The 24,034-nt window shown below is 43.1% G+C and overlaps 1 protein-coding gene across 1 annotated transcript in view; it reads right to left on the bottom strand.

Moving 5' to 3' along the window:
- CTPS2 (CTP synthase 2) overlaps window positions 1-24,034 on the bottom strand; it is a 100,934-nt gene that overhangs the window by 14,039 nt on the left and 62,861 nt on the right. The window contains exons 13-16 of the mRNA XM_006835605.1: window positions 16,118-16,214; window positions 13,100-13,155; window positions 11,191-11,287; window positions 5,248-5,392 (exon numbers count right to left, since the gene is read on the bottom strand). Coding sequence (XP_006835668.1) covers window positions 5,248-5,392; window positions 11,191-11,287; window positions 13,100-13,155; window positions 16,118-16,214 — 395 coding nt within the window. The remainder of the gene's footprint in view (window positions 1-5,247; window positions 5,393-11,190; window positions 11,288-13,099; window positions 13,156-16,117; window positions 16,215-24,034) is intronic.

The following is a 24,034-nucleotide window of genomic DNA, read 5'->3' as shown; positions in this document are numbered from 1 at the left end:
GTCAATGTTAGGAAAGACTAAAAAAAGATAAGCGATTTGCCAAGATTAACAGAAACTAAGGAAGCATAACTAAGTGACCCTTGGGTAAATCACTGATTTTTTTTTTAATTACTAAACAAAAAAGGTAAAAAGTCTGTGATAAGTGGTTTTCTTGATCTGAATATTTTAGCCATAATCTTTGTAACTCCCACCAAACGATTTGCAGACTGGGCGTATTTCCTATTTTCCTGGTGGGCCTGGGTAGAGAAGGTGGGGGAAGATGCTGATAGGATATGATTCAGTTGTGAGTGACTGCTTACAGGGTTAATTACGATTATAAAAACTTTGATTTCTAATGAGGGCTTTGTTCAATTTCGCCATCCGGCTGAATATGAGCCAACTGAAAAGAAAGAATGGGAGATCTCACTACCATCAAGAAAATAGAGCCAGGAGTGGAGTGTGTCCTTTGGACCCTGAGATCCCTGTACACTGTGAGCTGTGACATTAGAAGAGTAGCAGAGGAGTGGTGGTAGCAGAACCAAGAACCAGAGCAGGAGACATATCGGAGGGTTTCTCGCCTGTGGAGCCAGTAAAGCTAGATGCCCTCGGCCAGGAGGTTTGCTTGCGGAGTGGGGTGTCTCCAGGCATTTAATCAAGGTAGCTAGGTCTGCTGACCCATGAACTAGAGCCTTTTGTAATTAGTAAGGGTTTGATGGTGATGCTGCCTCAGGGCAGAGACCAAGAGAAATCAAAAGGGCAGACACCAAGGGGACAAATGGCTGAGAGGCCAAGGACCAAAGAAAGGTGTGCCTGGCTGAAATAACTGTATCCTAGACATTTCTGATCGTGACTTGAAAACTCTTCACTTCCCTAGTAAACTCCATAATCATGAGTATTGTCTTGTGAGTTCTGTGTGGTCATTGCATGTAATCCATGTAATTCTGTGAGCCCAGTAGAGAAGGAGAGAGTGTTGTGGGAAGGTTGGTTAGTGCCAAAATTGGTTATTCAAAGTTGCTAAGATTCTGGTTTTATACTTTAAAAACATGTTTCCCCAAAGAGCAGCATTTCTGTGAATTGCTGACTGAACCCCATCTAAATTCTTTCTTTCTGATAGAAAATATAACCCAATGCCCTCGAGTCAATTTCGACTCAGAATGACCCCTATAGGGCAGAGCAGAGCTGCCCCCGGAGGCTTCCTAAGGCTGCAATCTTTGCAGAAGCAGACTCCGTGTCTTTCTCTTACGGAGTAGCTGGTGGGTTCCAACCATTGACTTTTCATTTCAAAGCCAAGAGCTTAGCCATTGGGCCACAAGAGTCCCTTGAAGAAAACCAGCACTATCTAAACAAGAGATTTTTGCTCTGACCTGATAAATGAACAAGATAGACACCAAAGCTGAAAAACTGGAAGATGTTCTTCAATTTGGTGTATTGCGCTTAAGAACTTTGCGGGAAAGGCACATGCCAGAGAGGCACATGTACTAAAAAACAATCCATGACATTTAGCTTCAAGCCCTCTCTCATCTGCAGTTACTTAAAAATGGAATTCCAGACAGACATTAGGTAACTTGTTTCTAGACTCTAAAGAAATGGCATTACCCTACAATAGCAAAGACCTCACAATTACAAGGATCTTTATATATTTTGCCCAGTACAAACTCCTAACATTTTCTTCTTAGAATGACATACAGCTGCTTCATTCCATTACGTTACATGCCAAGCAAGCCCATGCAAATCTGTGCTTACCTTTCATACAAGGGACAAATCATGTTCAGACAAATGAGAAGATATCAGCAAAGAAACAGGAAGATTTATTGAATAGACCATAATTTCCCATTGGATTTATTTATTCTGAAAATGGTTTGCTAGACTTTTATAAAACAGCCTGAGGCTGCTATTTTTGGAAGGACCTGCTTACAGGGCTGGACCCTGGCTGGCAGCTAAGAACTTGACTTTCAGCATTTTCCTTCCATTACTAACTGATAAGGTTGTTTCACTGTGCCTAGGCTGTTTCCGCAAACAATGGGATTTATGGTGAACACCTACTTTCCTTTTGGAAGTCAAGAATTTTGGCGGTTGCTAGACAACCCTAAAATCTAGGAAACTCTATAATCTGAGTCTCTAACAAGCATCTCTGGGCAGAAATATCAAACACATGCTGCTACATTTTCACTGCTGGAGGGAGGGTGAGCTCTATGTGACCTTTCACAGCACTGGGTGAGGACAGGAAGTCTGCAAATGGATCTCTCCTGACTCCATCTGTGTCTTGTCCCCTTACAGACACAGCTGGGTATGCTTATACTGGGACACTGCTAAATCTTAGCTACAAGTAAGTCCATCTACATTCTGAGCCCTTCTAATGAATCAGTGAATGATTAGGTGGTCTTGGGGCCTCCCAAAACAAGACTCTTCATTTAATGTGTGCATGTACTTTTGAACTTACATATAAAAAAAGAGATCCTAAAATTATTTTGCCTCTTAGACAGACCACCACAAATCTAAGACCAGATAGGTTCTGTCTTCACAACTCCTGCTATTCTGAAGATCACAGAATAAGTGGGAATTTTGCTCACCAGTTATAGATCCTAAAACAATCTCCTTACTGCCACTGCCCACAAGATAAATGTGCCTCACAAGGCAGAGCGCAGAGGTTATGGCTCAGGTGCACTTATTCAAAGCCAAGGCATTTTATAGCCCATACATTAAAGATGTCAGCAGCACATGTGCCACACCGTTAAATATCATCAGAACCAATTTCTGGGGAAGGAAGATATTATTCTAGTGTTGATATTCCTTGTCAGATTTGGTTAGGGCTGATTACAGACAGTAATCTTGTTTGACAGAAATACAGCCCAACTCAGCTCACACTAGATCCTGGCCAACAAAGCCCGCCTCTGTTTCCAATGCTCACTATGGCGCTGAGGAGAGAGGACTTGAAGGCCAAGGTTCCTCTAGAATCCTAGGGTCTGTCACATGATTCATTCCTGGTCACCAGTCTTGGGTGGAAAACCCTCTGCAATGTGTCAAGGTGAAAACAGTTGCTGGCAAGTCGACTCCAACTCACGGAGATCACCCCATGTGTGTCAGAATAGAATTGCGCTTCATAGGGTTTTCAATGACTGTGCTTTGGGGAAGACAATCGCAAGGCCTTTCATCCAAGGCACCTGAGTGGACTTGAACCTCCAACCTTTGGTTAGCAGCCAAGCACATTATTAACTGTTTGTACCACCCAGGGGCTCCATGCCAAGATTAGACCAGACTATATCCATCTTCCCCTGATACCTGCATTTATTACTTTAACAGGCAGTAACAATCCTGTGTAATTAAGGAGCTGGAAAGACAAAGGTAAAGAAGACAGTGCCTGCCCTTAAAGAATGTACCAATTTGTGGTTGATAAGCTAAGAATCCTCTCACTACCATGGCAGACCCGGTAGGAACAGGGTATAATTGCAATACCATCATCATTGGCATTTTGTTAAGAGGTCTCTTTCTTTTCTGAGAGACACATACTGACTGCATCTTGCTCAGGAGTCAGTAGTAATTGAGTTCTCAGAAACTGCCGTTGAGCTTGACCCAGAGACCACCAGCCCCCACACGGGAACCAGCAGACCACACAACAGGCAGGTGGGCAGTCCACACAAACCAGACTTCTCTATTAGTTGATGCTTGTTAGGCCTCAATTAGCCATCTAACTGAGAACTTGAATAACAGAGGCTATTCAGAAGCTGCGGAGCGTAGTGGCTCTGTAGGATAAATACTGGACTTTGAACCACAAGTACGGCAGTTCAAGCCCACCCAGTCATTTTGCAGGAGAAAGATGAGGTTTTCTGCTCCTGCAAAGATTTACAGCCTCGGAAACCCTATATAGGGTCATTATGAGTCAGAACCAACTCAACAGCACATAACAATAACAACAATTAAGAGGCTAAGAAGGGTCACGGCTCACATCCAACATGGGACCACATTGGAATTGCCAATCTACTGCTGAAGCTAAGCAGCTTCAGAACAAAGGGCCCTCTTCATATGCAGAACCATAAGAGCCTGGTGGGTATCTCAGAAGAAAGGCCTGGCAATCTATTTCCCAAAAAACTCACCCACTGAAAGCCCTATAGAGGGTGCTTCTACTCGGTAGGACTCCGAATCCACTCAAGGATAACTGGGTTTTTAAGTCTACGACATCCTGGCTGGTTCCTTCCACTTTTAAAAGCTATTATATACAATATTCTTGGGTGAGACAAAGTAAAGGCATACATTCTCCTGAAATTAATATTTACATGCAATGAAATTCCAGTGAAAATCTTTGGAATTCTTATTTGAACCTGATCTTTAAAAATCATTTTATAGTTCATCTGGAAGAACAGTGAAATACATAGACATTGTCTTAAAATAATAATAATGGGAATAGGGTAGAAGGAACTTGGTTTACAATAATACTATCATAATGGAAAGGGTTGTAAAGGTTCAGGTAACATTGACAAAATCAACAATGGAACAAAATAGAAATCTCTGAAACAAATCCGCATTACTCAGCTTACTAATAATCTAGGGGAGAAAAAAATTTCAAGTCTGATCCCTACCTCACACACTACATTAAAAGTAAAGTTCATATAGACCATAGATTTAAACTTTAAAATTGAAACCATAAAGTGCTCAAGGAAAATAAATGGATTATTATTTATATAATCTTTCAGTACAATAAAACTTTTAGGCATGATCTTAAGGCAGAATCCATAAAAGTAAAAGATTAAGTAACACAAATATTGACAATTCTGTAAGGAAAATAAAAACTACCATTAACAACTTAAAAGAAAAACAAAATCACTTTTAACAAATATGTGCAAGCAAGCAAAAGATTTCCTTTACACAGAGGAAGCTTACCAATCTATAAGAAAAAGACCACAATAGTATACAGGAGAACAAAGGATAAAAGATATGAACAACTTATTCATAAGACAAATAGCCAATAAACATATTGTTCAGACATATCTACTAAACATAAAGCCAACAGAAGAAAAGCTCATTTTTCACTTATCAAAATGACAAGCATTATCTAAATACCCACGTTAACATGGTTTATAAAATTGGCACATACCACCATAGAAGTGATTAGCTTATTTTCACTAAGAAGAAAAAAAGTATGTTTCTTAAAAGAGAAAAAGGTGAGTCTTCACTTTAAAAACAAATCTTATAATGACATTAAATCCTATGAGAAATCTAAGATACTGAATAACTATGCATGTCATTGGTAAGAGACAGAAGCTGGTCGGTTACCTGGATGACAGTTGACAGCCTTGTTGCATAAAGTCATTCAGATTCCCAGTTGCTGCAAGTAATAGTCCCAGGTATGGAGGGGAAGGTCTCATGGGTCTAGAAGAAAACTCAGGATGGAACTGGACACCAACAAAATAGGGATGATCTGAAATAAGAACAAGCATGATGCAGTTAAAGCAGACAAACATGAAACTGCTTGAAACATCTTATCTTTGGATACAAAAATTCATTAAATGTCAGGAGACTAAATTGCTACTATCATAGCCAGTTACTTTCATTATCCATGTTCTAAGTAGAATTCCAAAATAAAAACACATCTCCAGCAAGAATCATTCCCACCCCTTCCACACACAGAGTAGACCGAGATGGGCAACTTGGACAATGGATACCCAAAATGGGGGTGGGGGGGTGGGGGGAGAGGGACTACAAAGGCAAGAAGTGACTGGCTTACAAGCTTTCAAAAGGGGACCTAGAGCCAGAGGGCATGGAGGAAGGCAGAATCTCCAATGAGTAGTATCCAATCTGTCTAGGCGGAGCTGATGAAATGAAATGCAGATGGGTCACTTGTGATACAATAGTGAATAATTGTTATCAGGACTGATTGTGAAGGTTGGAAATGTAAAGGTAGACGTTTTATAGCAAGGAAGGGAGTGATTAACTCTCCAGTCTAGGAGCAGAGGTCTCTAGGACCATCAACGGAGAAGAGCCGAGAGCGGGACCCTACCCAGAGAAGCAGCGATGCCTGAGATAGAGGCAGAGACGATGACGTGGAGTGATGAAGCGGCTGGGGACTTTGGATCCAGAGAGGGAGAGGGACTGTGTGCTGAAGACTGGGGCGGGGGATAGGGGGAGTGTAGGGAGCAGGTTTGTAGAGTATATACCCTTTGGTCAGTTGATGATGCATGGAGGGGATTGGAACCATGGCAATGAAACGATATACGATAAAATGAATGTAACACTAAAGTTCTCTCATGTAAACTACTGTATAATTCACAATAAAGCATTAAAAAAAAAAAAAAACACATCTCACTTAACAAGACATCCAGAATTTTATATGTGGAAGGTGTTAGAATGAGCAAAGTTAAGTGAAAACCTTTGGATAGCAAGATGAATTCTACTTTTCCAAAGTCTACCAGGGCTCTTGGACTGTCCTGGCAGGCTGAGGTTGGTTCAATTTCCATAGTATCCCTCAGACTTCAGGCTGGTCCCTGTCATTTGTTCTCTCACATGGCTTTAAGCCACTTTCTACAAAGGATTCTCTACCTTCTTAAGAGAAGGTAGATTTTTTTTCCCCTGGGATAAACCAACACAAAGAGAACCCTTAGGGTCGTACTTAAAACTGCAAAAAGCTCAACTATGCTACATAAAATGATAGTTATTAGCTACATGTAGTATTTAAAAACAAAAACACAAAACAGACTTAATGGACTCGTTGAGACTGAAGAACTCCCTGAGACTATTCCCTTGAGATCCTCTTCAAACTTGGAGGATCAGAAACAAACCCCTGAGGTCACCTAGCTAAATGAGACTGGCTCACAAAATAAAGAATATCACCCATGAGCACTGAGCTCCATTGAAAAATCACCTCTATGTGCCCAAGTGACCAACAAATGCCTTAAAACAAAGATGAGAATGTAAAAGGGCAGGGAAATGAGATTAATGGAAACGGGACAACCAGAAAGGAAATTATGAGAATGTTTGCAAATTATGAAGAATGTAATAGTTAGGGTTTGAATCATGTCCCCCCCAAAATATGTGTTGTCAATCCGAACCTCTAAACCTGTGGTTATCATATCCCATTTGGGAATAGGCTGTCTTCACAATGTTACTGAGGCAGGATTGGTGTAAGGTGTGTCTTGAGTCGATTTCTTGGGAGATATAAAAGAGATGATAACAAGCAAGTGAGTGAGCAGAGATGGGGGCGGAGAGATAGAGAAAGCCTTCCCCGAGAGCCAGCACCTTGACTTTGAACTTTTAGCCTCCCAAACTGTGACAAAATGCATTTCTGATGGCTAAAGCCACCCACTTGTAAACAACCCATGACACGTGGCAATCAGATCATCTTTTCTCTATTCATCTGTTTCTAGCATAACTGGCTTGGAAGCTTATTTAGTGATCTCAGACAGTTTTTGTCCAGAATACAATTTCCAAGTGTATCCCCAAAACTAAGACAGTAACCAATGTCACTGAACAACTTATGTAGAAATTGTTGAATGGGAACCTAACCTGCTGTGTGTGTAAACCTTCACCAAAACCACAATAAAACATTGCTTAGAAACAAAAACCAAAATTAAACCTGTTTCAAGTAGTGAATAACTACACGTACCTAATGACTACTATGGAGTCCTGGTGTGGCGCTATGGGTTAATGCGCCAGACTGCAAAGCCGTTTGAACTACAAGGTCGGCGGTTCAAGCTCACCAATCACTCCTAGGAAACCCTATACATGGTTGCTATGGGTCGGAACCGACTCAACAGCACTTAACAACAACAACAATGGCTACTATGTGGAGTTCTGGTGTGGCGCTATAGCATAAGCACTGGACTGCAGGGTCCAGTAATGTCAGAACCAGGGACAGAATATTTGAATGAATGGATCATTGCTTCAAATCTCTTTCTCCAAAAATAGCCTGTACTACACCAATATGAGGAATGAGACTATAAAGCTGTTCTTTTGATGATGTTCCATCAACCAGATTAATTACTTTCAAAACAATGTTCTTAATTGCTTTGAATCGAATTCTGAGATTAGACTAATCTTAAATTTTGTTGTTCTTTTTAGAACTGTTTAGAAATAGTGGAGCTTCGTGAGAATGCTTCTAAGAGGGAGCTCAGATCAAAAGTCTTCTGGGGACTTCCCTTTAATAAAATGAATTCCCTTGCAGTCAGCTTTTTGAAATTGCCAGGTTTTAAAGCTGCTCTAATTTCCTTTCCAACGCACATGAAATGCAAAGGCATCAGTGGGGATCGAAATCCTTGTGATACAAAAAGTGTCTCAAGGTATTTGATGACCTCTCTGCATGGAACCAGACTGACAACAACAACACATTCGACAGGAACCTTAGGGGGCAGTGAATTTATGTTAATGAGGGACCAACAACTCAGCAAAGGAGGCTGGGAATGGTTGGGCAACTCAAAAAATGCCAACAGTGTCACTGAATTGTAAAGGTGCCATTGACCTGGTGTCTATTTTGCTAGGTAGATGCTCAACAACAGCAATAAAATATATAAAATTTAGAAACAAATGAACAAAAAATTATGGGAAAAGTTTCATGTGATGAGAGAGAACAATTTCCAAGATAGAGATTTCACTCAAAAATGGCAAGGTGCAGAACTGTGCGTGTAGTTTGCTATTTTTTAAAATAATAATAATAATAAAAGTATCATGCATATGCATAGAATATCTCTGAAGTAATACGAAGCAACTAGGAACAATGGTTGCCTCTGGGTTGCTGGAGGACCCAGAGGGAAGAGACACTGAATTTTCACTGTTTATCTTTTTCTAACTCTTAAGAATATTTTTTTCTATTACATTTTTACCTCAAGGGGGGGAAAAAAGAGAGAGTAAGTACTTTAACACAGTAGTAACGTGCTTAAGAAATTCTCTCTCACATGAACTAAAGATGGAAGAGACTAACACCAAATGGTAATCCACAATGAGAAAATTCTAGATGGGCATCTCCAGAAGAAAGATGGAAGGAAATATATCTTTACTAGTCAGATGCAAAATGGTAGGCATGGAAGAAGGAAATAAAAAATAAATAAATCGGGTATGGGTTGATCATCTTAGGTTGGATGTTCAGTGAAGAGAAGCTGAGTATATGGAATCCCATAAGGGTGATGGCAGAAAGAGGCAGTGAGTGGATGGCCCTGAACAGGTTCCTTAACCTCCATGCACCTCAGTCTCCTGCTCTGTAAGATGGGAGCAGCATCACTGGTTTTGTAGGTTTGATAATGCAGGCAGAGGACTCACCAACGAGACAAGGGTCCAGTGAGTGGATAATAAATATCCATGGATTTCCTTTTCTCAGAATTGTCAAATGCTACTGAGTTCAAAGAACCTTCACTGACTTCAATTGTCCTCCTTGCTCAGGACTTACTAAGTATTGGAACAAATAGAGGCAGAAAGGGAAGAAAGTAAAGGAATTTGAAGTAGAGAACAGAGGCATGGGTTGGGATGGACAAAGAAGTAGGACTATTCAAAGAAGAATAAGTAGTCTAGTGTATCCAGGTCTAAAGTATACAGGCTGAAAAGGTCGGGTCTAGAAAACCATGATACCATTTTTAGAGCATCCACCACAAGTCATGCCACATGCACTGCACAGGCCGGGTCCTGTCCTCTTTAGGAGAGACTGGAGTGGGAAGAGTCTGGCACTAGGAGTGAGAACTAGTTGAAGTGGGTGTTACTACACAACAGGACTGGGGGCAGTGATGGACATGCAATGCCAAATTCATCTTTCCTTCCATATATGGAATCTACAGGACTTGACAACTGACGACAACTTGGAACTATGAAGGGTAAGAAGAGCTAAACAAGTTTAACTTCAAGCCTAGTGATGGAGGGCAGAGGTTCCCAACCAGGGGTGGTTTTCTTCCCCCAATGCCCAACATTTAGCAAAATTGGAAGACATTTTGAGATGTTTCGATTGCGAGGGAGTACGCTACTGGTTTCTAGTAGGTAGAAGCCAGGGATGCTGTTAAACATGCCACGATGCACAGAACAGTCCCCTACCACGAAGAAGCACCTAGCTCCCAATATCAACAGTGCTGAGGTTGAGAAACGCTGGACCACAAGATTGATGCTACCTTAACAGAAATAGTCAGCTGGGAAAATTAGTTTGGAGTGCATGTGAATTATTGTTGAATAAGCTGAGCTGGATGTGCCAGGAGAACATCTAGATGTTCAAGTTAGTTGTAGAACAGGGGCCAGCAAAAATGTCTGTGAAGGGGCTAAGCAGTCGATAGGTTAGGCTTTCCTGGCCAGTTGGTCTCTGTGATGACGTCCCATCTCTGCTGGTGTGGCATGAAAGCAGTCACTTTCATGTCTCCCAAATATCCTTTGGATTTTTCTCCCCCAACCACTTAAAAATGTAAAACTCATTCTCAGCTCCTAAGCCATACAAAAACAATCAGTAGGCTGGATCTAGCTCACAGGCCGTAATTTGCCAACCCCTGGTCTAGAACATGAAGCAAACAAGCTGAAATCAGCTGTAACCTTGAGCTTACCATGGCCTTGCAGATCTGAATGAGAAGAACACTGCATGAATATCAACATACTGCATAAATTTATATACTACTGTATATATGTCATTCCAACCCAACTACAAACAACTTTGGTGATCTTCCTCAATGCAAGTCCAATTCTTTTGTGTTGTGTTTGAGCACGTAAAGAACGTCTCTGAGTGTAAGGATTCCTGTTCAAAAGTTAAATGATGGGGCACTAGCAGTGGGGAAAGGAAGACATGCCCAGGTGTCATGAAGAGACAGATCCATATGCAAAAACATCAACACCGGTCACCCACCAGTAACTAGATGGGCATTTTACCATTCTTCAAAGAGGGGAGCAAGTAGTGGGACTCATCAGCGAGCTGTCTGCCTTTCCCAGAGAGCCTAGCTCTGTAGCTAACTCATAAGAGACACCCCCACAAAGGCAGGTAGAAGATGACAGCCAAGGCTGCATCTATTTGTAGAACGGGTAGACTCAGAACAACATAGCATTTGTGGTCAGGTCAGAACTAATAGGGCCCCAAATGATTAGGATTTTATATAAGCAGTCTATTTTTTTCCCCATGTACTTTGTAGCTGCATACTTACTTCAAAGTAGAAAGGAAAAAAAGAGAGAGACTGAGCAAAACGGGTGTCAAATTATATCTTCCTGTATCTATAGGCAACAAAAAGATGTAAGTGCATTGTGAAGCTTTTCAAAACGAAAGCGCCCACTTACTTGCCAGTTCCATGATTTCCATTCTCTCCCCATCAACATCCTGAGCTACAAAATGTAAGTCGCTCTGCTCAAATTGGCTGGCCAGGTTAGGGTTCACCTGTAAAAAGAGGAAATTAAATGTCTGTGGGCAGGAGAGCAATACAGATGCATCAGCTTATGAAAAGGTACTTCGTCAACCTGGAGGGTTTCCATCTCAATGACGCACTGGTTGGAGTCACGAGGGGTATGTGAGGGGCACACATCACACTAGGTGACACTGTCAAAATGACTGTTCAGCAGAAATTTATTCATTAATTTTTATAAAAAATAACCCGGTAGAGCGAACCTAGATCGACAGGGTGGGGAGGATGGTAGAGCCTCCAGTGAGTAGTATCCAACCTGTCTAGGAAGGGCTGATGAAAAGAAATGCAGATGGGTCTCTTGTGATGTAATAGTGAATAACTGTTATCAGGACTGATTGTGAGGGTTGGAAATGTAAAGGTGGACATTTTATAGCAAGCAGGGGAGTGATTAACCTTTCAGTCTAGGAGTGGAGGGCCCTGGGACCATCAATGGAGAAGAGCAGAGAGCGGAACCCCACCCAGAGAAGCAGTGAGGCCTGAAATGTAGACAGAGAAGATGACATGAAGAGATAGAGTGGCTGGAGACTTGAGATCCAGAGAGGAAAACGGGCTGTGTGCTGAGGACCGTGGGGAGGGGATAGAGGCATGCAAGGTACACCCTTCTGTTGGGAGATGATGCATGGACGGGATGGTAACTATGGCAACGAAACGATATATGACAGAATGAATGTAAAACTAATGTTCTCCCATGTAAACTATCACACAATTCACAATAAAACATTTATTTTTTAAAACAAAAAACAACCCTGTAGTTACAATAACAAAAACATTTTTCATAAGCCTAACTTAACATGTATTAATATACCTACAAGGCTAAAACTCTATGCTAATCTACTTTTTGAACATTCTAGACTGCAAAGCCATTTGAACTGCAAGGTTGACAGTTCAAGCTCACCAGTTGCTCCTCAGAAACCCTATACAGGGTCACTATGGGTCGGAACTGACTCGATGGCACTTAACCACCACAACAATCACATATAGGTTTTCTGCTCCCGTAAAGATTTACAGGCTCGGAAACCCTATATAGGGTCACTATGAGTTGGAACTGACTCCACAGCACCCAAACACCACCCAGTCCATGATTTACATAGAGAACAAACATCACTAAGGATTCTGTATGATGTGGGACAGAAGGGGTCCACAAGAAGGGGAGGGGAGAGGGTGGCCCATGAGTTGCCACACTGGGTGACACCACTGTAATGATGCTCTATTTGGTAGGCAATTTCCTCCAGGGACTGGGACCCTGTCCCAAGAGACATCTAGTTTCTTTTCAAAACATTGTAAGTTCCCCTTTACCCACACCTGGCCAAATAAAGGGTAGGGCGTGGAGGCTAACTATTCATGACCTAATCCAAAACTAGAAGACAGCAGTCAGGGTAACATGGTGCTGGTGGTGGTGGTGGTTGTGTGCCACACAGAGTTGGTTCCGAATCATAGTAAACCTACAGAGGGTTTCCAAGGCTATAAATCTTTGAGGGGGCAGAAAGCCTCCTCTTTCTCCCATGGAGCAGCTGGTAGATTCGAACTACTGACCTTGCAGTGAGCAGTCCGGTTTGTAATCCACTATGCTACCACAGCTGCTTTAAGGAAGCATAGCACCTCGATAACCCTGTGTGTGGATACTTTGCAAAGCCAAGAAGAGCAGTCTTCAGACCTCTGCTGCCTCCTCTGGCTGCACAGGAGATTTGGCACTCTTCCTCAAGCATTTCAGTGGGTCCTTGGTAACCACAGGGGCTCCTTGTAGTTCAGAATCAATATTCCATGGAAATTCAGAATGACAGCCTTACCTCATACCGATGTCTGTGTCTTTCTTCTATAAAAGGGACATCACCATAAAGCTTTCCTGTAAAGACACAAAATGAAATTAATCTTGGAGTGACCAGCTCTTAAAATGACATGCATGACATATGTGGGTAGGATACCTTTGGGATTTCTATCCTTCCATCCAACCCATTGCTGTTGATTCAGTTCTGACTCAAAGCAACTCTATGGGAACGAATGGAACTGCTCCAAGGGTTTTTAAGGCTGTGATGATTATGAAAGTGGACTGCCATATCTTTTTCCTGTAGAGCAGCGGGTGAGTTTGAACCACTGATCTTTTGGTTAGCAGCCAAGCACTTCAACCACTGTGCCAAAAATGTTCTTTATCCTTCTATTGTTGTTGTTGTTGTTAAGTGCCATCGAGTCGACTGCTACCTATAGCGACCCTGTATAGAGTCTCCAAGAAGCAGCTGGTGAGCTTGAACCACCGACCTTGCAGTCTGGCGCTTTAACCCCCAGCACCACACCAGGACTCCTTCTATTAGAGGCCTGAAAATGAACTCTACTCTCATGCTAGATTTTCTTCTCTGAAGTCCTGAAGCAATTCTGAAGTCAGCAGGCCCCACTGGGGAAAGGAAAGCCCGTGGGGACGGGGACGCAGTACACCATATACATAGATCCACAGGGCTTCTCAAGAGGCCTGCCTGCAGCACAGAGAGACTGAGGCACGGCCACCCCGTAGGTTCTGTGCAGATTCACAGTGGGGGCTCACTTTACAAAAGAAGATGGAACCCAGAGAAGTGACTTGCCCAAAGTCCCACCCTGCTAAACAGCACAGCCAGCTCTTGGGCCCAGGTCTCCTCACACCTGGCCCGATGCTTTCCCTACCACACCAGCTACTTCCTCATGACCACTTGGTTTAGGCCCCACCTTAACAATGTACTTATGAAATGGCAAATATCTTGTGGCATATATACTGGTCACAGTTCAAATTAATAACACCTGATGGGGGCAAAAATGTATTTCTCCCTTGACCCTGAAATTCAACTTCTAAGTATTTAACTTCAAAAAACAAAAATAGGACAAAGATTTACCCACAAACACATATATATCCTGGTGAGTTATTGAATGGTGAACAATCGGAAGCATGTAGAACATCAGGCTTAGAGGAATGCTGGGTCTAAGGGCAGCCCATCTGTACCTCAAGTTCTCAACCACGAATGTGTGGTGGCAAGTTGCCTGTGGAACTTCAAAATACCCAGGGGCCCAAGGTGTGGCAGCCCAGGTGGCATCTTTGGCATGGTGATCAGGGAGCCACCTGCTAACTGTGGGGTCAGGATGACCAAAGTGGGGACCCGTGGAAGCATAAGGAGCTGTTAGAGTCGGGGAGAGCCCTGCAGTCTCAGCTCTTCAGACACGGTCAGGGGCCAAGGAGGTGCGCCCACCAAACCCCAGGGAAGCTGGAGCAGTGCTCGATCCAACAGGGGCTGAGGCTCTGGAAGGCTTCATGACGCGACAGGATGAAATGTGTCAACCAAGAAAGCCCCAGTGCCTCCTCCTTTGGACTTTTGACTTAGATAAAGAAAATGTGGATCGGTTGTTCTTAGATTCTCCTATGACTCGGTATGCTGAGTCAGCCTAGCCTCAACTTCCATTTCCCATTATGCTCATGTAGACCCAAGCCATGGTATTTTCAATAACCTCATATGCATGTAAAAGCTGGACAGTGAATAAGGAAGACCATAGAAGAATTGATGCCTTTGCGTTATGGTGTTGAAGGAGAATATTGAAAGTGCCATGGGCTGCCAAAAGAACCAATAGATCTGTTTTGGAAGAAGTGCAGCCTGAGTGCTCCTTGGAGGCCAGGATGGCCAAACTTCATCTCTCATACTTCGGACATATTGTCAGGAGGGACCAATCACTGGAGAAGGATATCATGTGTGGTAAGGTGGAGGGTCAGACAAAAAGAGGAAGACCCCCAACGAGATGGATTAGCCAAGTGGCAGCATCTATGGACTCAAGTGTGGCAACAGTGGTGAGATTGGCCCAGGAACGGGCAGTGTTACATTCTGCTGTGCACAGGGTCGCTATAGGTTGGTGCCGACTCGATGGCACCTAACAACAACAACAATAAAAGAAACTAGTTACGGGCAAGCTAAGGAGCCCTGGTGGTGCTTCGGGATAAGCGTTGGTAGCCATTCTGAGGGAGAAAGATGGGGTTGTCTGCTCCCGTAAAAATTTACAGTCTTGGAAACCCTAGGTAGGGTAGGACTATGAGTCAGAATTCATTCATAGCAATGGATATTCCCAAGATAGGTTTGGGAAAAAAACAGCAGTAGCAGGGGACAGGGAACTTCTGTAACAGAACTGCAGCAAGCTACTACATTGGGCTCATTCAAGACAGAGTCTTCATAGGAATGCAACTATCACCACTTCACAAAAGTCTAAGAGAATATGGAGAATAGGAGCCCAACACTTGGTGGTTGTTGGATGCCATCGACTTGATTCTGGCTCATAGCAACTCCAAGTGAAAGAGGAGAACTCTCCCCCGTAAGGTTTTCTAGGCCAACAACTCTACAAGAAAAAATTTCTAGGTCTTTCTCCCAAGGAGCAGCTGGGTGGGTTCGAACCACCAACCTTTAGTTCTTTCGGTACAATACCCGTGTGTGTCGGGGGGGGGGGAATGGAAAAATGACACATATATGTATCATCAGAAATTACAGACAAAACGCAGTTGAAAGATCATGACCTAACTTTGAGAGGACTTTGGACACTCTCCAGTGTCCATGAAGCTCTGGGAGTATCTGGGAATTCACCAAACCACCCACCGTGCAGGGTGTCACAAGATGACAGGGGAAGCAAGGAGACACTATGTGCTCTTTAAGCCTGAGATCCAGTCTGTCCAGGTGAGGATGTGTGACAGGAATAGGGAGAGATGGGAGATGAGACAGATGGGGCAGGGGAAGACTCCATCCCGAGAGCTGTGATCCTACCCATGTCAACAGCACCAGACACCTTCGGCAATCAATGATCCAGGAACTTACTTAACATGGAATTTTCCGTTTTGAAAACAGTTCTTCTTAATCCCATCCTCACTGATCCTCCCAAATTGCCAGGGTTGTGTTCAGGCATATCAATCACCTGGGGAAATAAAACAAGTCCGGTTTTGCCAGGTTACACAAAAGTCAGTTCTCTGAATTGCAAGTTTGACTCTGACAGGAACGAACATTGGTTTAAGATGTGTCCTAAACAATAAAATCCGATAGCTTCTTCCAATTTGTCAAGTACACCTGCCGCACTCTAGACACTCCCTTTCGTCTCTGGTTCTCTTCTTCCATTTAAATCACTGGGGGAAAAAAATTCACCAGAAGCATCTTGATGAGCTTCCTCCCTGACAGTAGTCAAATTAGTTTCAGGCAATGTTCACACTTCACATTCTGGCCTCCTACTTCTGTACTCATGTTTCTCCCATGAAACAACCCTCTTCCCACTGCCCACTGCAGTCCCTAGAAAGTGTCGTACTCCAATCTGTCCCTACGGAGGAGTATATCAAAAGTACTGTACTCGTTTGGAGAAAACCATCAGAAGGATTCACTTTTTAAAACATAATAGCACTGGCTACCTAAAATGGGGACCAGTCACTGGAGAAGGATATCATGTTTGGTAAGGTGGAGGGTCATAGAAAAATAGGAAGACCCCCAACGAGATGGATTGGCCAACTGGCAGCATCGATGGGCTCAAGCATGTCAAAAGTAGTGAGGTTGGCCCAAGATCGGGCAGTGTTTCGTTCTGCTGTGCATAAGGTTGCTATGGGTCGGTACTAACTCGATGGCACCTAACAACAACAACAACCTAAAATGGGGGGAGCCATAAAGGCACGAAGTGACTGGCTTACAAGTTTTCAAGAGGGAGTTTAGTTTCAGAGTGTGTGGGAGAAGGTAGAGTCCCCACTGAATAGTTTCCATCTTGTCTAGACAGGTCTGGTGAAAAGAGATGGGGATGAGATTCTTATGATTCAATAGTGAGTCATTGTTATCATGACTAATTGTGACTGTCACAACTGTAAAGATAGAAGTTTTGCAACATAAAGGGGGGAGTAATTAATTTTACAGTCCAGGAACAGAGGACCCTAGGACCATCAAGGAAGAAGAGCACAAGCAGAAAGTGGGACCCTATCCAGAGAAGCAGCGACACCAGAGATGGAGGCAGAGATGAGGACATGGAGAGAGAGCAGCTGACTCCAGACTCGTGGAAAGAAAAAGGCTGTGTGCTGGAGGCCAGGAGGCAGGCTTGCAGAATGTGCCCTTTGTTTGTTTAAATGATTATAGATTCCTGAGTGTTTTTGTGTACACCCCCGCCCCCCCCCCAAAAAAAAAAAACAGGGAATTGAAGCAAATACGTTGAATGATGATGCACGGAGGAGATTGTAATCATTGCAAGGAAACGATGGTGTAAAACCGATGTTCTCCCATGTAAACTATCACTCAATTCACAATAAAAACTTTAAAAAAAAAGGTAATAGCATAATTCCAGCCTGTTGTGCAGGTCAAACACCATAGTGCCATCCTTGTCTCTCATCCATCAGAACCAATCCATCAAATCCTACCAGGTTGTTCTGAAAGGGATCACATTACAAGGTCCTGGATAGACTGAGAAAAATGTGAAACAAAACTCAAAAGCATAAAAGAGACCCAGCTTGCTGGTCTGATAAAAACTGGCGGAACCCCTAAAACTATGGCCATCATCACCCTTCAGGTCTGGAGCTGGACTCACCCCCATAGCTCAATTTTCAGCCAAACAAAAGGAGTCCTGGTGTGGTGCTTTGGGCTAATGCGTCAGACTGCAAAGTTGTTTGAACTGTAAGATCGGTGGTTTAAGCTCACCAGCTGCTGCTTGGAAACCCTATACAGGGTCGCTATGGGTTGGAGTACACTCAATGGCACTTAACAACAATATAAGGGGAGCAATCACACTAGTGAGATCTGCACACCTTAGAATAAGCAACCATATGAGATCAAAAGGGCAGCATGTACCCAAGGACAAAGTTCCGAAGGGTTAGGAAAGAAGGAGCAATGGAAACAGGAAACATTGGGAAGAAGCAAGATACGTAATGCTATATTGTGGACTGCAATCAACGGCATGAAACAACAAAACGTGTATGAATTGTTGAATGGAAAACGGATGGTCTGTTCTGTGAACCTTTGCCCGATTCACAATAATTTTTTTTTTTTTAATGACAAGTTTACCCCTCCACAGCTTCTGCATCCTTCTCCCCAGTTCCAACCACCACCCAAACTACTGTCCTTCCACCATTCGTCAGCCCAACCTGCACAATGGAGGCAGAGTGTCCGTCAAAGTGCAGATCTTACTGTCATATTCCTCTTTGGCTGGCCTCCCAAAAAGGCCTTGCATGGAGCCATCTCAAACTAACCTTCCAGCCTCATCTCTCATTGCTCTCACCTCGTGCTCTGACCTGGTCAGGATGGCTCCTTTCCGTTCCTCTCGTGATCTTTTGTCCCATCATGGGGACCTGTACATGCTGTCCCTTCTGCCTGGAATATCTCCTCCCACTCCCCAACCCTCAGCTTTGAGCTCTCAGCTCAACGATCCCAGAGCCAGAGCCTGGTCAGGGCATCTACCTCTGCCCTCACAGACCCAGGTTCTTCCTCCCCAGACCTATCGGTCTGTGTCTGTACAACCCCTGTGTGTTAAACTGCAAACATCTGAGAGCTGTGGCTGAGTTTGCTTTTCCAATGTATCCTCAGCATTTATGGAGCTGGCACAAGATAAGCACTGAATGGATGAATGAACAAACAAATAATTTCAGATTTAGCGTTATGATGACTTCACAGAAATTCAGGAACCTGTGATTTTTATGAAAGCCTGTTCTCTCATCGGTCTCTGCTCGGTCTGTTCACTATGATATCACAGTTTTGTTTTTAAGTTGTCTCTTCTGAGACTAGAGTTCAATGAGTTCACATGTACCAATGAAATTATTCAGGCCTCCCTCTCATAAAACCCTTTTTTGCTTCCCAGTCCCCCATCCATCCCCCACCACACACCCTAACTGCCACATATTAGTCTGTAAGAATCCTTGACAACTGGAATTTCCTGAGGTAAAAATTTTCCAAGAAAAGGTTTGATCTTATCAGTGCCCTAGACGAACTTCTGGAGTTATCTGAATCCTGTGTCCCAAGCACGACCCAAGAGTCACTGGGAGAAAGGGGCGGAGAAAGAACTTAATTATGCCCCTTGTCAGATCGAATGCTCGATTCTGAAGTGCTCTTGGCCTTGACATCTCTTTCCTATCGTCCATGGTTAGCTAATTATGGCTAGATTAAATATTACTGGAGTGAGGTGAGAGAGGGCATCCTCGAGCTTCCCATTTACAAAGCTGAGCTGTTTGTAAACGCCTGGTCCTTCTATGTATTTTCCAAGGAAGGGCAGATAAGACTGCACTACTTGCCATAGACTCATCAGACTTAGTCCCAAGTTTACTGACAATCTCAGCTTCCATTTAAGTTTAAAACAACTCGAACCTTCTAGAAAGCTATGTGAAGACCACAATTTCTTTGTTAGAATTATGTCGTGATTCTCTGGCTCGCCCTCTCTGAATGCCTTGGGTCCATCTACCAAGTTAGTTCACTAGAAAGAGTATTCTAAGGGAGTCTGCCGAGTTATTGGCAAGTGTAGTAATCAAGAACTGTTCCAGTATGAACCATTCAGAATAGAGTGAATTGATCCAACCCAAAACAGGAAACCTGCCTGACTGTTTATTGGGATGAACTTCACAAACAGCTCACAGACCAGAAAACATTTCCAAAGTGACAGTGGGGCGAGGGTGACAGAAGGAGAAGATGCAGGGGTCACTGGGGCTGCCTAAGAGCGTTAAGTCTTCATCCAACAGAATGGAGGCCTGGAAATCCCTGATATGAGAACGTTTTTTAGAAACACAGAGATACATATGGAAAGAAAGGACAACTAGAAGAGCTGTGAGTGAGTGAGCGAGAGGACAGGAGGATCATCACGACATTTCTTATTACTGACCTTTGGGAACTGCTGACTTTTGACACTTGCACAGAGCATTATTTTAATCAGTCATTTCAGGCCCATAAATTGAAGTGTAATATTCAGGCGTACATTATCCCTGCTGCTTTTCAGAACTGAATTAATAGCACAGAGAGCTACACTAAGGTGGAACAGCCTCCATCATCTGCTGATGAACACTTGCCGGCATAAAAAGCATTGGAGAAGGCAAAGAAAATGCTAGTGAAAAGGGGAGGGGAAGTCATAGAAAGAGGCTCCCAAATCCTAATAATGCCCAAACATCAGTCAAAGAAGAGCAGAGTGAGTGTTGATGGAAGCCCACCATGGCGGGAGGAAGAAACCTCTCTGTCCTTTCTGAAGAGGGATCACAGGCCCCCATTCACACTCAGTCCAAGCTGACAGGTACCAAGATGACAGAGGCAAGGAAGCTAACACTCAGGAAAGTGACAGCTGGACGCAGCAGAGACTAGAGTGGGCTTCTGGCCAAGCAGGGTGCACCCACTGCCTCACAGGCTGACCACACAATCTTATCAGCTCTAGAGATGGCAGTCTGATCGCCTCTCGGGCTGTAAGTCACCTGAGTGAGCAGCAAAAGTTAACACAGATATCTCTGCTCCTTACATTCCTTCCACCAAAGAGTGTGAGAGACCAGGGATCATGCCAGTTCCCAAAGCTACCTGCTTTATCGATAAATAACTGCAGTTTGAAGAAAAGAACCTCAGCCAAGCTTTAGCTTTAATCCCAATGTTTCCAAAACACCATCGATGGGGTACTTCTGTTGTGGCAGGTTTGCCTCAGCCCCTCTCATTTTCCCTAAGCATCTGAGCTCCATTCCAGGCCCATTGTTTCTTGGCAGCAAGCCATAAAGCATAAGAAAAATAAAAAAGGATCAATAAGTAACTAACAGTGGTGGTGATAAAGTTCTAGGAGAGGTGAAAGCACCACATAAGGATAAATATGGCACTAATTAACCTTTTGCCGGTGTTTTCTGGAATCCACAATGAAAGTGTAATGGGTTCAAGCCTCCACCGCGCCCTGGGTGGTTTAAACAGTAGGGCCTCTTATCAAAGACTATTTCAAATAGTGGGGGGGGGGGGCAGCCTTCTGACCTACATGGCTGGCACCAAGTGAGCCCATCGCCCTCTTATCCTTTGCCTTTGGACATTTTATTCGAGTAGAATGGTGGGGCCTAGCCACTCCTCAGTCTCTTAGGCAACACACACAGTAATCGGTCCTTTCTAGTATATTCCTAGAGATCTCTTTACAAAGATTGCCAAACTGTTCCTCAACTCCTGTCTAGTAGGTTTGTTTTTCTGTTTGGTTTTTTTTTTTTCTTTTCTTTTCTTTTCTAGCCTACCTCTAATTTTTTTTCTTGATGAATCATATTCAAGCCATGCATAAAACGGAAGCAATTTTCTATCAATGTTATGCTAGCCGATGCTATGGCCCACTGCTGGTTACAGCTGCCTGTGTACTTGCAGACCCAATCTCAACTCTTCTGAGTGGCACTGATGAGTTCATCCTAGCTAGCTAGATGCTCCTCAAGTATTCTAACCTGGGTTTCTAACTCAACCAGATGGCCCAATGCAGATAGTTCTTGCGTTTCCCTCCCCAACACTCCTTAGCCACAGTCTGGCCTCTTCATTCCTTCTCCCAAGATGCCCTTTCCCAACCATTCCACACAAGCTCATGCTTAAAGGTCACTTCTGGTACTCCCTACCGGCAGCGTCAAGTTATTCTTACTCACATGTTGTACAACCATCACTTCTGTCTATTTCCAAAAGATTTCTATAGCCCCTTTTGGGGAACACCCGTCCGTACCCACTAAGCTGTCCCTCTCCAGTTTCCCCTCAGTCCCTGGCAACCACAAATCTACTTTTTGTCTCTATGGTGTTAAGTGCTGTTGAGTCGGTTCCAACTCATAGCAGCCCCGTATAAGGGGTTTCCTAGGAGCAACTGTGAGTTTAGACTGACCAATTTTGACTCAAAGTGACCCTGTGGGACAGAATAGAACTGCCTCACAAGGTTTCCAAGGCTACCATCTTTATAGAAGCAGACTGACACTTTTTATTTCTCCCATGGAGCTGTTGGTGGGTTTGAACCACAGCCGAGGCAGCTGAGGACTTTCCCACTATGCCACTGAGTGAAGAGGAAAAGATCTAATTCCTGTCCTTGAGGAGCTCACACTTCGGTTTATGACACGAGACATACTCATGACATCATGGATGTCATACATAAGAAAGGATTAACTGCAAATTGATGAGCAACAATGTGCAGACAGCAATGGGTTTGGTTTGGGGTTTGGTTTTTTTTTTTTTTTATCTCTACCAGAGTCTAGCACAGTGTCAAGTTCTGATCAAGTGTTCAATAGTGGAATCTCCCCAGCTCTTTTAAGTTTATCAAAACAGGACTTCCCTGATAAGAGCCCCCACTGAATAGTTTTCATCTTGTCTAGACAGATCTGGTGAAAAGAGATGGGGATGAGATTCTTATAATTCAATAGTGAGACATTGTTATCATGACTAATTGTGACTGTCACAACTGTAAAGATAGAAGTTTTGTAACATAAAGGGGGGAGTAATTAATCCTACAGTCCAGGAACAGAGGACCCTAGGACCATCAAGGGAGAAGAGTATGAGCGGAACGTGGGACCCTATCCAGAGAAGCAGCGACACCAGAGATGGAGGCAGAGATGATGACTACATGGATAGAGGGAATAGCTGAGGACTCTAGACTCCTAGAAAGAGAAAGGCTGTGTGCTGGCAACCAGGAGGCAGGATTGCAGAATATGCCCTTTGGTTGTTTAAATGATTATTTATTCTTCAGTGTTTTTGTGTACATCCACCCCCCCAAAAAAAAATAAACAGAGGGAATCGAAGTAAATACTGCCTAATGATGATGCATGGAGGGGATTGTAATCATTGCAAGGAAACAATGGTGTAAAACCGTTGTCCTTCCATGTAAACTATCACCCAGTTCACAATTTTAAAAAAAAATTATTAATTTCAAGAAAATAAAACACACACACACAAAAAAAAAAAAAAAAAAAACCCAGGACTTCCCTGAGACACTCATTAAACCTTGAACCCATGAATGCTGTGCTCTTTTGAAAAACTCATCTATGTGAAGCAAAATGATTGATAAGTACTCTAAAACAGAGAATGTAATGGAGCAAGGAAACTAGATTATTGGAAATGGAACGTCAAAACGGAAAGACTGAAAATGTGCAGGCATTGTGAAGAATGAAGCCAAATATCACTGAACAATTTGTGTAGAAATTCTTAGATGGGAACCTAAACTGCTGTGTAAACTTTCACCAAAAAGACCATATCATCTAAAAATTAATCGAGAAGCCAAATGTGGAGGAGCCATATCATGGAGTATTTCTCAGTCATTAAAAAGAATGAAGTGCTAATACATAGTACAATATGGATGAATCTCAAAAACATGAAAGGTCACCTAGTGTATGGTTCCATTTATACGAAATAGCCTGAATAGGTAAGTCTATAGACACAGAAAGTAGATTTCTGGTTGCCAGGGACTGAGGGGAGACTGGGGAATGATAGCTTATGGATACGGTGTTTCCTTTTAGAGTGACGGAAATGTTTTGGAAATAGAGGCGATGGTTGCACAACACAGTGAATGCATCAGATATCAGTGAATTGATCACTTTAAACAGGTGAATTCTATGGTATGTGAATTTTATCTCAATTAAAAACAAAAAACAAACCAAAGTGTTGTTACAAGCTGAATTGTGTCCCCCCAAATTTATGATGTTTTAAACCCTAGTACCTGCTATCAGTTCCATTACTCTACGGTCATACTTGAGTAGCATGGGTCCTACTACAAGGGGGCTTCAAAAAGTTTGTGGAGAAAGTCCCTTATCTTTCAATTCTGTTTTTCCACTAACTTTT

Source organism: Chrysochloris asiatica, unplaced genomic scaffold (genome assembly GCF_000296735.1).
Source record: "Chrysochloris asiatica unplaced genomic scaffold, ChrAsi1.0 scaffold00018, whole genome shotgun sequence".
In the NCBI taxonomy this organism is placed as follows: Eukaryota; Metazoa; Chordata; class Mammalia; order Afrosoricida; family Chrysochloridae; genus Chrysochloris; species Chrysochloris asiatica.
Note: the sequence above shows the minus strand (reverse complement) of the source record. Positions and strands in the feature narration are given on the sequence as shown.